This window comes from Oreochromis niloticus, linkage group LG9 (genome assembly GCF_001858045.2).
Source record: "Oreochromis niloticus isolate F11D_XX linkage group LG9, O_niloticus_UMD_NMBU, whole genome shotgun sequence".
Lineage (NCBI taxonomy): Eukaryota > Metazoa > Chordata > Actinopteri > Cichliformes > Cichlidae > Oreochromis > Oreochromis niloticus.
Genome location: NC_031974.2, coordinates 21362884 through 21376738, shown reverse-complemented (window position 1 = coordinate 21376738; position 13855 = coordinate 21362884). Strand labels below are relative to the sequence as shown.

The 13855-nt window shown below is 44.4% G+C and overlaps 1 protein-coding gene and 1 long non-coding RNA gene across 2 annotated transcripts; one reads left to right on the top strand and one right to left on the bottom strand.

The window, feature by feature from the left end:
* Positions 1 to 2215: 2215 nt before the first annotated feature.
* LOC112847771 (uncharacterized) lies at positions 2216 to 3947 on the bottom strand. The gene is made up of 3 exons (XR_003221537.1): positions 3873 to 3947; positions 2728 to 2891; positions 2216 to 2652 (listed from the first exon to the last, which is right to left on the bottom strand). It is a non-coding gene; the product is annotated as an uncharacterized LOC112847771 (long non-coding RNA).
* Positions 3948 to 6782: 2835 nt separating this feature from the next.
* Positions 6783 to 12763, top strand: arxa (aristaless related homeobox a). The gene is made up of 5 exons (XM_003443487.5): positions 6783 to 7315; positions 7638 to 8202; positions 9638 to 9683; positions 11349 to 11680; positions 12367 to 12763. The coding sequence occupies exons 1-5, from the start codon at positions 7126 to 7128 to the stop codon at positions 12632 to 12634; spliced, it is 1401 nt and encodes a 466-aa protein (XP_003443535.1). The 5' UTR covers positions 6783 to 7125; the 3' UTR covers positions 12635 to 12763.
* The last annotated feature ends 1092 nt before the right edge of the window (positions 12764 to 13855 follow it).

Below are 13855 nucleotides of genomic sequence, written 5' to 3'. Positions count from 1 at the left end.
TTTAAAGAGAGGGGGTGCATGCAATAAAAAAAGGACACACACAAACACAATTACTTAAGCACTCTAAGAACAATTCTTACAAGTTAATCAGAGGATTTACCAATTATTGATGTCAAAAGGATTTTGTTGTGTATGTGTTTCTGGCCTATGTTTGTGTACTGCATGTACTTATCTTTGCATTCAGGATATTTAGCATGGATCCTCTCCATGTATGCATGGCACACAAACACACGCATAAACTCAAAATGTGCTTTCCCCAGGGGCATAGATGAGTTATTAAATTAAAAAAAATAAATAAATAAATAAAAGGCGATACGTGAAAATTGCAAACAAAAAAATAGCTGGGTGTAGCCAGGGACAACTGAACGAATTGCTCCATAGCAAAGACACAAGTGGACTATTGAAGACAACAGGGTAAAAGATGTGTCAGCATCAAGAGACAAGAGAGGCGTGAGTGAGCTGAAAGGGAGAAAATACAAAGTGGAAAATAGTAGAGAAGACAAAGCGAAGGAGAGAAAAGATACAAGATGGTAGCGCAAACACAAAAAAGCAGGATATCAGTGGCTCTATAGCAGTGTTATTACAGGATGGGAAAGCTCTGTCCTGCCCTTCAAAGCAAAAGGTATAGCATATCTATAAACTCTTACACTTTGCAGTAACTACAAAACAGTTTAAAAACACTGAATCCTCTTTTTAACCACACTCATTTTGTAATAAGTGAGCTCTCTGCAACAGAGAAGACAGCCAGCAAGACTGTGACATGTTAGCGAGCTGGTGAGATAGCGCTACGATCTGCATTATAGTATAATCTGTTTAGAAAGATGACGCAAATCTTCCCATGAAAAGAAAAGTGATGTAAAATGGTTTATAAAATGCAGAAATGTAACTGTATCTGCAAAAGGCACATGGTCTTTCATGACATCTTCCAGCTCTACACTCTAGAGATGAGCTATGTTCATTTAATGCCCTGCGAGCGGGTACTGAGACTCACTGAGCCACAAATGTCCATCTATAGGATATTTTGTCACACTGTTCCTGGACCCTTCCCAGCGGCACATCATCACAAATAGAATTAGCTCCCTGGACAGAACCAAAATGACAGTGCCGGGATGTTTGGCAGGAAGCGTAATGGCATTGGGGAGCTGGTGGTGTTTTCCTTGCAGGGGAACCAAAAGGTAGCAGTGCATATCAGTCCAGACACTTGGTGTGGTGCCAGTTATGCTATTCACTCCTCCCTCTCTGGAGTGTGCGGACAGGTAGTGAGGATGCCTCCTCTAAATCTGTAGTTTAACTGAGGTAGGTTTGAGGGGTGGCCTAAGATGTGAAGAGGAAGACTTGAGGTGAATGGTCTTTGGACAAGGAATGAGTGTGTTCAACATCAGTGAACGAGGAGGGTGTGTTTATATCTGTGTGGTTTTCTTCTCAAAGTGTGTTTTTGACTGGTGCAAGAGTGTGACTGATGTTATATCAATCTGGGCATGATTGCGTGTGAGTTTCGGGTGTGTACGTACAAAACGCGTGCATCTCCATCTGTGTGTACGCATGAGTATATCTGCGTCTGTCCCCGGCACCATCATTAGGTCGTAGGCAGTCCCAGTGCTGGGGGTGTAGCTCGGCTGCTCCTGCGGCCTCTCGGGCCAATTTAGGTGGAGAAAAGCACTTCGATCCTGGCCTGCAAGTCTGAGGGTCCCCAGCGGGAGGCAGCGCAGCCCTGCAATCTATATTGGATTTATTCCTTTCCCATCTACAGGCCCCGCACACCCCACAGAGAGGAAGTCTCAACTGCACTCTCTCTGTCTCCTTAGACAATATGTTATGGTACACACATGAGTACACATAATTGTGTAAACACACACAGGCACACACAAGGAGACACACACCCAGAGGCGCCCACACCTAGTCCATCTTCCAGGCACACTCCCCCACAGCAAGGAAGTTATCACGGCACACTTTCTGTCACTGTGGGTGTTGCACCGGGGTCAAGGTATACTGAGATTTGTGACAGACAGCAAGACAGACACAAAAGAGCCAGTCAGGGGATCATCCAAGCTACTGACACACTGAGTTATGTTTTGAGGTTGACCATTGTTTCTCTCATGGAAAATATTGTTCAGATCTACAAAGGCCAAGGTTTAAAAAATGCACTTTTATCACATTAAAGCAAAAAAAAAAAAAAAAAGAAAGAATTTACATAAAACTCAGACAAGGTCAGGGAGAAACGAGGTTCTTAATTTAGTCTAATCAACTGTCATTTGCATCGCGCCATTTGCGCAAGGTATTGCCACTAACTGAATAAATGGACTTCTTCAGACTCAAGGGGGGGCACTCCGGTTTTGATAAGCTGGCAACATAACTGATTTGCATATATTACTTTGATTATCTCATTACTAGGATGATTCTTGCGGAATTTTTGACACTCGCGCAATCGAATTAAAATTAAGGCACGCAATCAATAAAAGGGCAACGCGCCTGTGAAAACACACAGCGCCCCAGGTTTGTATGGTCAACTAGCGGTGATGATGAGGATGGTGATGATGAGGATGAGGATGATGATGTCGATGGTTATGGTGATGATGAAGCATGATGACCTCTTCAGTTCGCGAGCTCCCTGGACCACGCTGGAGGTTTACGAGAGTCTCGGGCTCTTGATTCCTGTGATCAAAGCAGTAATCAGTGGAGACAATGGGGGCCGTGAAATTGCCGCTCTCGTGTGGGTGACCTATCCACCTGCCATGAATCCAAGAGTGGCCCGCAGGCGTCTCATGTTCCCTCAATCGATAATAGCGCTCACATCTTTCCTCCGACTCAACCCATCTGTGGAATGATGAAATCATGCGTAAAGACGCGCATGCAGGCGCTTGGATGATTTGCGAGGCGGTAGCCACAATGACCTGCACATAGGGGGGGAAAAGATACAGCCGTGAATGAGGCTGGACTCCAGAGTATAACCAGGAATCATCTGCCACCAAACCCTTCAGATCTGCACTGATGAACTGCATTAAATATTGCATTTATTATTACATTTAACGGTTTGCCAAACTGCATCCGGTCCATATCCTTCGCGGTTTGCTGTTTGTTCTAATGTCTAAATCTATTATCCTACATTATAACAAGTGGCCCATTTGTTGCCACACACAATTTGCTTGAGAGAAGGAGACTGCGAAACTCCTTCTCTCCTCTCCTAATAGACTCTCCCTCGTCTGCGCACTAACTGGGAGCAGAGGCACACGTCCACGTTTTAAATTCATGATGTAAATAATTACGGGTCTGGAAATTGATTTCCTTACCACCTTCTCCAGCAAACTAGGCCTCCCAAAAAAAAAATCCTCTCCCAAAGAAAGCTACTTCTGTTGAAGCATTAAGTCATTAATTATTTTCCTTACATAAGGACAAATTATCGAGTCAGTTGAACGAAATTAGAACCCTTTGTTTCTGATCAGACCGCATTACCGCTGGAAATTACGGATGATGGCTGCGTGCGCGCTCGCCTTTGTTGTTTCGATCATCGCCTGTCGCTCTGAACTCGCGCTAACAAAGTCATTAAATTGACTCCCTCTCGCTCTCATTATGCGGGCTGTTAATAACCGCTAATTAACTTTGCTTACGCGCGCCTTAAAAGCCTCCCTCCCCTCCCAACACACACTCGCTCCCTCTCTCCTTCTTTTTCCTGCTTGGCCTCTCAAGCAGAGCAAGTGTCCAATTATGTCAGAGCGCGGGGATGGATGGAGGATGTGCCGTCGTCACCAAGGACAGTTGGTGCAACATGGCGATGCAAAGCGGAGGCAAACTTGAGGGGGCAGCGGAAAACGCGACTGCAAATTAGTAGTTAAAAAATTATTACAATAATAATATGAAATGCCTCACGTGCTGACCTGTCTCCTAAAGGTGGGTGGAGGTTTCCGCTTTGATTACATTTAATCCACCCATATGAACTGGCAATACAGGCAGTGGTGAGGATGGAGCAGGAAAGAGCAGTTACAGATGAATGGTGCAATATGGACACGAGTACATGAACTGCTTCTCACCTGTGCGAGCAATTTGCTATTCCGTCCAGAAGATGGCGCCAGCTGAATGACCTGCTATAGGCCCATCGCAACCTGCTGGCCCTAGATGGACTTCATTAGTATCACTTCCCTGGCCTTCAGAGAGGACGAGGCATGCGCTGCAGATAAAAAAAGGCCGAGGCACGCCATTAAAATGCACGCATGCACTACTAAATGCGTCATTAGATGAATCTTCCTACTGGCGTGAATGTGTTCAGAGGCCTCTGGACTTCTAGGGTCTAGTTCACAGCTGCACAGCCACAGTATGCGAGCGTTAAGCGAACAGAAAAGCGCACAAGCCGGTGTTTCCCCTTGGATATTATCAAGTTAGGATGTTATGAAAATACAGGGTGGGGAGGGGATGGGGAGGTGGCGCTGCAACTGAAGGCGGCCTCTTTCCGCCATCTCTTCACCTGCACGTCAAACAGACGGGAAACTGAAAAATGTGAAAATTACGCTCAGGCTATTCCGTCCCCCTCTAATGTATGCGCGTAATTAGTGCATTTAAACAAAGCGCGGATGTCCTGCTGGCTGAAATGGCGGCTGACATCTCTTTTTCCACAGGGTTAATAACAGTGTGCGGATAAATGAATCAAATTGTGGCCCCCAAATTACAGAGCGACTCTAAATACCCGTCTGTATTACGCACGTCTGTTTGTGACCGCGTAGGGAAAAGGCATAACATTTTATATTGTTATTACACTCATTACATTGATTTGCGTGCAAAATAAACAAGCTCGGAAGTTTGTGACACCACAAAATAAAAAGAAATAATAATAATACTAATAAAAAGTTGCAGATAGATTAAATGTGACACCATCCGTGAGGTGACAGCATGCAGGACTGCGTGTTTTATCGTGAACGCGGATGACGAGACGATATTGGCTGTTGTCTTTGTGCCGTCTCGTATCGCAGATTTCACAGGCCTTTGAGGAAATGTGCGGCACGAAAGGTTAATGCTATCAAAAAAGCATTACTTTTCCTCTCATATTACACTCCCGCCGATACTTCTATAAAAGCACCTATGTTAACTTTTTGTAAGGCTCTTAAATGAAAAGAAAAAAAGGAGATGAAACCGAGTTAGGTGGGTTTACCTTCTTCTAATACTAAGCGACCTGCACCTTAACTTAACTTTGCTGAGATCAATTGCGCTCTTACTCCAATTCCAATCACAAAAGGGGCCGCAAAGCTCTGACTTAAAAATAGATAAAAGAGAAGAGAAGGGGGGGCAGCTTGTACAATCTTGGACATATATTTTATTGTTATTTTTCGTCTGCTGCGAAGCTCTAGCTGGGCAGATATATACTGAGGGGAAGAGGAGAGAGAGGGAGAGAGTGGGAGAGAGTAAATTGCAGCTTGCTGAAGTTTTTGGATTGAATTCTGAAAATGATCCTTTTAACAGTGATGGGCTCTGAGGCGAGGATAGGGGTCATGCCATTCACAGCGGGTTAAATAGACTTTCATTTAAAATTACATTCTCGATCCATCTCTCCATCTCTCCCCCTCTCCACAGCGGAGTCCCTGCGTGCCATCCCGGCTCCCCGTGCGGCGTCTCATCACCGCGCGCCACCCTCACTTTTTAAGTCAATCCCCAACTCCAGCAGAGAGCAGGCAATTGAAGAGAGACAGAAAGTAAGACATAGATAGATAGATAGATAGATAGATAGATAGATAGATAGATAGATAGATAGATAGATTAGATGCATGTATTAATGCTTACACTCCTGTCAAAATAAACTTTTGTTTTTAAAAGCTACAAAATTCTGATCTCTGTGTTGATCATTTATATTTCTATGTGACTCAGTCTGTGACATGGCTCACGCAGGTGCAGTGGTTAAACACAAACTCCGCGCCAGATTTTTTTTTTTTTTTTTTTTTGCATGTTGGCACAAGGATTTAAGCCATGTGCTTAAAACAAATGTAGAAATAGCCTAAAATGTTAGAGTTATAATTATAGTGGAAAAGTAATAATAAAGTAAAGACCATGGAAATGATCAAAGAAGACAAAAGCCTATTCCTTCATATTATTGTTATTATTATTATTCATATTATTATTATTATTATTATTATTATTGTATTTTTTTACTGTTATCGTTATGTTATAAAATTGCTAATAAAAAAAAGCTAAATATCATCGTCATTATGGACATTACTACTACCAGTAGATAAATTATACTGCTAATACCATATTTTATATATACAGTGTACATGGCAAGTAGGCTAGCTGTTAGTGGGCCTTTTCCCCAAAAATGCTGATAGGCCCCAACTCTGTTTTATTCAGATACCTGGTTAGCTAGCGCCAGTAAGCCAGCAACATCAACTTAAAAGTCAGCTATTATTATTTTTTATCGTTTACACGTGTGCTTTTATTTTGAAATGTAATGGCGTGTAACCTGGGGAAGGAAAAAAGCTGTGAAATTGTGCTTTGTAGCCTAATGTATGGTACTTTCCTCCAAAGTCATTGTGCTAGTGACATTGCTACACTTGTTAGCCTGTCAGCACCCCATTGGTTTATTAAATGAGGCTATATCGCTAATAAATTACAGTGAGTAAAAGTGTTAGAGACATTTTACACCAACGAGCAGGAGAAGCCGTTATTTTTTTGTTTTTTTTAGTTTCTTTGGATTTTGCTGCTCCAGCCGCTTGAGTCCGTTCCGCGGAGGAATGGGAAGTCCATGTCGGGTTTTGTCGCCTCTCCCTCAAATTAACTTTAATGTAAAATATATAAAGCAGCTGCGCGCTGTCTCTCTCCCCACATACACACACCAGCCAATCAAGAGCGCAGCAACAGCCCACACGTAGCCTATGCTGAGCGAGCGCGCGGAGCGGAGAAGCGCCTGGCAGACCCGGAGCGCAGCGCGAGGAAGCCAAACCGCTGTCTGTCATTAGCTGAGAGTGTGACACAGGAGTGACAGAGGGGAGAGAGGAGAAGGAGGGAGGAGTGAGCGGTCCCGGTAAACAGACGAGCCGGCCTGAGAGGAGCCGAACAAAAAAAGAAGAAGACCCCGAGAGAGAGGAAGGGGAGAAAGGTAGAGAGAGGGAGACTGACAGGCGTTACCGAAAGACAAACCGAAGCGTCGACATGAGCGGTCAGTTTGAGGAAGATATCCACGACCGGGGCGAGAGGAAGAGCAGTAAATCCCCGACACTGCTCTCCTCTTACTGCATAGACAGCATTCTGGGCCGCAGGAGTCCCTGTAAGGTCAGACTGATAGGGGCTCAAAGTTTGACGGGTCTGCCCGGCAGAGTGGAGCTCGACAAGACCGCCGACGGTGAGTTTATTTTAAAGAGAAAATTGGAAAAGTAGTTTACATTGGTTATTTGGCAGTGTTGTAAGGAGGGGTAAATTTGTAACAAAGCAAACTAATTTAGCCCTAAAGTATGCGAGTAACGCTTCTGCAGGAGTTGCTCTAATGAAGCTTGTAGGTGAGCCCATTATAGCCCCAAGAATCTCTCTTTGGTTAATTAAAGTGTTTCCACGACTAAGCAGGTCATTTTAAACACCGGTGAAAATATTACATTTTATTTTAGCCTTGAAGAAAATTGAAGTGCTTGCTCATTATTTTTGACATCCTTCACACGCTTCTTTCTCAGGGCCAACGAAAGAGCCTCTCTCTCTCAGCGCTGACATGCACCTGCCTCCAAAGCTCCGCCGGCTGTACGGACCTGGGGGGAAGTATCTCCATGAGCACGCAGAGAAGCTGGAGAGGGAAAGGCTCCTGCTGGAGCAAGCTAGCGAAAGCCTCAAAATCAGCCAGGCGCCACAGGTGAGCATCAGCCGTAGCAAGTCCTACCGAGAGAACGCGTCGCTGAGCCGGGGAGACGGTGACCAGAGCCCCGGAGAGGCCTCGGAGGACGGCAGCATGGGACTGGTGGAGCTCGGTCCGCTGAAGTTCGAGGAGGACGCGGGGAAGGAGGAAGAGGGCTGCGGGGACGCGGTGGCGCTATCCCCGAAGGACGAGGAGAGGGAGAGCTTGAACGCCGGGGATGGGGACGTGAGGGACGGGGAAGACAGTGTGTGTCTGTCGGCGGGCAGTGACTCGGAGGAAGGGATGCTGAAACGGAAGCAGAGAAGATACAGGACTACCTTCACCAGTTACCAGCTGGAGGAGCTGGAGAGAGCTTTCCAGAAGACGCACTACCCCGATGTCTTCACCAGGTGAGAGAAAAGAAAAGAAAAAAAAGACAAGAAAAGCAAACAAAAAACGAGGAAGTGTTTGGAAAAAATGTTGTTGTTTTTTATTGTAAAATTTTAACCTAAAAAAAATACCGTTTGTTATTTTCAGTTATTCTGCATCACTCCTTAACGAATTAAAAAGCGACGATTGTAGGCCTATTAAATGGAGTTTTCATTTCCATGTAAAATATATATAACTGCGTTGCCCTACATTATTGTTATTATTATTATTGTTATTATTATTATTATTATTATTATTATTATTATTATTATTATAGCTAAGAGTGAAATGAACACGCTTAAACCTTAAACGAGCCCTATGTTCTTTCATACTTCCATGACTGAAGGCGATAATTAATTGCATTTATTTTTAAATAAACACTTCCCCTAGCCCATAAAAAATTTTCAGAAACAGTCCCAGTAATTCCACGCGTGTGTAACAGGACACTGCGCCGATCACAGCTCATAAAATGCCCCACACTAAATCCGTGCTTTAAATAAGTGAGCACAATGGGCCTGTAAGTGCTAACGGGGAGCCCCCCCCCCCCCTTATTTAAAAAAAAAAAAAACAGTGCCTGCTTCTACATATGGCAGCGGTGTTCCTGCGTGGAGGAATAATTAAGTGGAGCAGCTCAGGTTACCTGCTGGACATGATACTGCGTGCTCAAAGTCAGGGCCTAACCTCAAGCCCAAGGGCAGGTGTACACACGCGTTGTTCCCCCCCACACACACACACTGAAAGAAATCCAGAGCTTTACAAACTGATATTTTATACATTTTGTTAAAATTATGTTATCCAGGAATTTTTTTAGTAGTTTGAACCAAAACCAAATAAAATAACCAAATAATAATAATAAATCTCATTCATTTTCTGTTAAATTGACACTTCTGACTTTTCTTCTGAAACATCACGCAAAATTAATTTTTCCAATTTTCCTATTTGGGATTATTCACATATATATTTATTTTATTTTATTTTTCAGTCGATCTACCTTAAGGCGACTCGTGGGTCTAATTTAAACTGCGAGCCCATCTTGTATATAGCTGAAGGGAGCGTCAATTGCTTTGTGGCAGGCTAGTTTAGATGTCATTATTTCAACCATTATGTTGTTACGGTGACAGGCCTTGGCTAAGGAAAATCTAACAATCACTAGGCCTATTTCTTTCCATCCGTGACAGGGAAAATAGAATATGGCTATGGCGTCTTTCTGCAGTTCATGTCGGGGAAGAGAGGGGGAAAAATCCAGCCTATTTTTGGTCGTCTATTGTTGACAGTGAACAACAGGAGGGGACAAAACAGCAATTCTGCGTTGCTTCCAAATGGTGGCCTGTAACCTTGAATCTTTTCTTACTGTCTCTCTGCTTTTTCTCCCTTCCTCTTTCTGTCTTTGTTATTCTTTTTATTTCATTTTTTTAGAGAAGAGCTCGCAATGCGCCTGGATCTCACCGAAGCCCGCGTTCAAGTAAGTGGCTCCGTGTTTATCTTTTATCTGAAAAAAAGAGAAGCTTGACTTGTAAATCAAATATAAGGGGAGGGGGTGGAGGGGAGAAAAGGAAAAGCAGCATCCTCTAATGTTTTATCTGTCCTCTATAAAATGTCTCCGATATGCAGCGCTGGATAATAACCGGTGATATGCGTCACTGATTGAGGATCAACGATTACGGGCCAATTTGAGGCAATAATTTATTACAGTAAAATGTGTTAAATGGCCCCAGTCGCTGCGCGGGGAAGGTCCTTCCTGTTATTGAATGTTATTACACGCGAACGGGGGACGTTTTAGTGGCTATTAAGCCGAGGCCGGCGATTCATAAAAAGCATACTTAGTGCAGGAGCAAACACTGTCTGTATTCCCGGGATGAGATGGTGTTTGAATTCCCATCAGAGGGGACAGATAGGGGGCGAGGCCGAGGTGTGTGTGTGTGCGTGTGCAAAAAAAGAAAAAAAAAGAGAGAGGAGGAGGAGGAGGAGGGAGGGGAGGGAGAGAAAGAGGGGAGGGATAATGCTATTTGATTTCCCATTATGTGATTGCAATAGACCTGCATTGATCCGATGCTTTGCACTTGGGAGCGAATGAGAGACCATTAAAGGTGTTTGCTCCCCCTCACCCCTCCACCACCACCAACCCCCCAATCCCACTCTCTCTCCATCCATCCATCCATCCATGCCTCCCCCCTCTTTCTCTCCCTCCCTCCCTCCCTCCCTCTCTCCTTTGCTTTGCACTGAAAGCGTGGCTTGCATGTCGAAAGCCCGCGCTCATAACCAGAGAGACAGTTCAAACACGGTGGAAGCTCCGAGATGTTATGGCCGAAGGTAAAACAACAGATGTCTCTTTAGGGGCCGTAGGTGAACAAATCACTTAACGGGCGCCATCAGGAGGTGATAAAAACTCATAAATTCCCGAGGGGCTGTGTAATGCTAAACAGCCCTCTGGGAATAATGTGTGTGTGCGCGCGCGCAGTGCCTGTCGCTCAAGCCCCTGCTCTGTTCAGTCACTTTCCACATGTTGACATTTTGCTCATTGTGAGAGCCCCGTGCTTCTGCAGTGCAAACTGGGCAACAGTGGATGCGTGGGAAAGTTAAATAGTCTCTTGGATGGAAGTCACTCGTTCGACGTCTCTTAAGAATTTAATTTAAAGCGCATTAATTGTTATTGGAGCCAGTTCAGCGGTAATTTTCTGGATCTTTTGTTAACACCGCTCTTAATTATCTCTCCCCACCCCGAAGCCCGTCTACAGGGAGGAGGGTTTAATTAGACAGAAAGTAGATTTAAGGGACCGTGAGCGGCGGGGTTTACCTTGCATGTAATTACCGGTGACTTTCCGCCTGTTGGCCACCACCTGAACTAGACAACTATTAGACTACACTGACACAACATTCAATAGAGATTATGTTAATTAGAGTGCAACATTGCTGTGAAGTAAGCAGGATAGAGAGTTATAGATCTAATTTTAACCTGGGTTACAACTAAGTCTAGCTTTGAGCAGACCCCTCTCTTGCCTCTATGTAGGAAAAATTGCTCTTTCTTTTCTCCTTTATCACTTATTAGTGTAGAAGTAAATTCATTTTGTGTTGTATCTGCCATCTTGCTCCTAATACTAATGTGTTTCTCATCTTTTTCTGCCCTCAGGTGTGGTTTCAGAACCGAAGGGCCAAGTGGAGGAAACGCGAGAAGGCCGGGGTGCAGGCCCACCCGTCAGGCCTGCCATTTCCAGGCCCTCTTGCAGCGGGCCATCCTCTCAGCCACTACCTAGAGGGAGGACCCTTCCCTCCTCACCCACATCCAGCTCTGGAGTCTGCATGGACGGCTGCCGCAGCTGCAGCTGCAGCCTTCCCAGGCTTGGCTCCACCGCCTCACAACGGCTCTGGCCCACCCTTGGCTGCCCCACTCGGCCTGGGCACTTTCCTGGGCACGGCTGCCATGTTTCGCCACCCTGCCTTTATTGGACCCACTTTTGGCAGGTGAGCTGCACAGATCGACAGACTTCCCTTGGATCTAATGAATGATAATTCTTTGCACAACACATCTCCCGTTGGACTTTGATCCTCTAATAAAAAAATTGACCTTCATGTTTATTCCTCTGTTTTATAGTAAATGACAACAATTTTAGAGGCAGACACAGACAGAAAATGCAGAGCAGCATTAGAGCTTAAAATAAACTCCCACAACTCTAATGAGTGATGTTTACACTAATCCTCAGTCACACTCCCTCACTGTTTATCTCAGTGTCTGATTACAAATATGTTATACTGTTAACCATTCACAGTGGCATGTAATCACTCTGTCAAACACCTTAATAAATTAACAGAACGTGTGATTGTGCAAGACAAGCTGTGAGGAGGGGTGACACGATTCTCTCCATATGCCACAGTTACTTTCTCCATTATACACCATTATGCTTTCCATTTAGCTTTAATATAAAAGAAGTCAGCATGGAATAGATGACATAAATCTTTCCAAGGAGGAGGTTTGAGAATTCTAATGAGCAGGCAATGCTGTTCCTCTTCGTATGCCATCACACTGACAGGATTTTGGGTCATCCTGCACTCTGATATAGGAAGCAAAGAGAGTGAAGTGCATAAATTAAACTTGAATATGATTTTAATTTCAAATAATCTATATAGATTTCTGCATTTTGTCCTTTCAGGCTCTTCTCCAGTATGGGTCCTCTGACCAGTGCTTCCACCGCTGCAGCTCTCCTCCGTCAGCCCGCACCTCCTGTAGAGAACCCCTCCCACACGGGGCCCGTCCTCCCTGACCCTTCCTCATCTTCCTCCACTACTACTTCTTCAGCCGCAGCGGACCGCAGAGCCTCGAGTATCGCCGCGCTGCGCCTCAAGGCCAAGGAACACTCAGCTCAGCTCACCCAGCTAAACATCCTGCCCACCGGAGCCACAGGGAAGGAGGTGTGCTGAACACTCAACACCAGCTCTAGACCTCCCCGTCCTGGGCTTATGTCCCATTCCATGACACCCCACCCACCCAAAACTCCTCCAAATACCCCCATTTGTACCTCTGGAAGCTGAAGTCCTGATGCCCCCCCCCCCCCCCCCCCCCCCCCCCCCCCCCCCCCCCCCCCATGTTTAGCCATCCCTGTTACCTCATGTTCCCCATTCCCCAAAAATAGCACGACCAAATTTAAAGGAGCACTGGTTTTACAAAGGTGTGTGTGTGTGTGTGTGTGTGTGTGTGTGTGTGTGTGTGTGCGTGGTAATTGCAGTTATTATTACATTGCTTTACACTCCATACACACACTTACCTGACAGACAGTCCACTAAATTACATATTTAACTTTTTAAAATGTTTCTACTTTTGGATCATTTAAGACACAATCTAATAGAAGTCTTTTAAATATTTCTTGATTCTTTTATAGTATACATGAATGTGGCTTACAAAGTCTAACTACCAAATACATAAAAAATACAATTACATTAATATATAAAATAAATAAATCACCATTGGAGGAAGGTGGAAGTATATTTACTAAAATAATGTACTTAAGTACAAATATTTTGAGTATTTCTACTTCACTTTTGCGACATTTCAGAGGCCTTTACGTTATTTAATTATAAAATACAATTTAACTAGATTAAAACTGTTTCCACTTATTGTAATCCATTTTAATCTAATTGTTTTTAATAAATGTGGGTGACACCAAAAGGCGATTTTTAATCCACATTTTCTGTGCATTTTTCTAATTCTTTCTCCGCATTCAATTATTTTAAAAACACTTTTTTTCTTTTCTTTTTTTAACCGACCATCTTCAGGCTGTTTTTACTTAAGAGTCTGTCATCTTCCACACACACACACACACACACACACACACACACACGCACACATGCACGCGCGCGCGCGCTGTGAGAGCTGAAGAACCGCAGGGGAACCCAGACTTCTAGAAAGAAATCTTGTGCTACTTCAAATGTGGACAACGGCGAGTGCTCGACATTAACACTGCTTAATCTGTATGCATTGATGTGGGCTGAGCAGGTCTGCATCTATAACAAAGGCGTGTTGGAGGAGGTCCACCCTGAACCAAAGGAAAACTGTCCATAGACCTTCCATAGCCTTCTCTTACAAGCCTGACTCCTCTCCACTGCTCGCCTACCCGACAGTCACACTCAGCCGTCATATATACG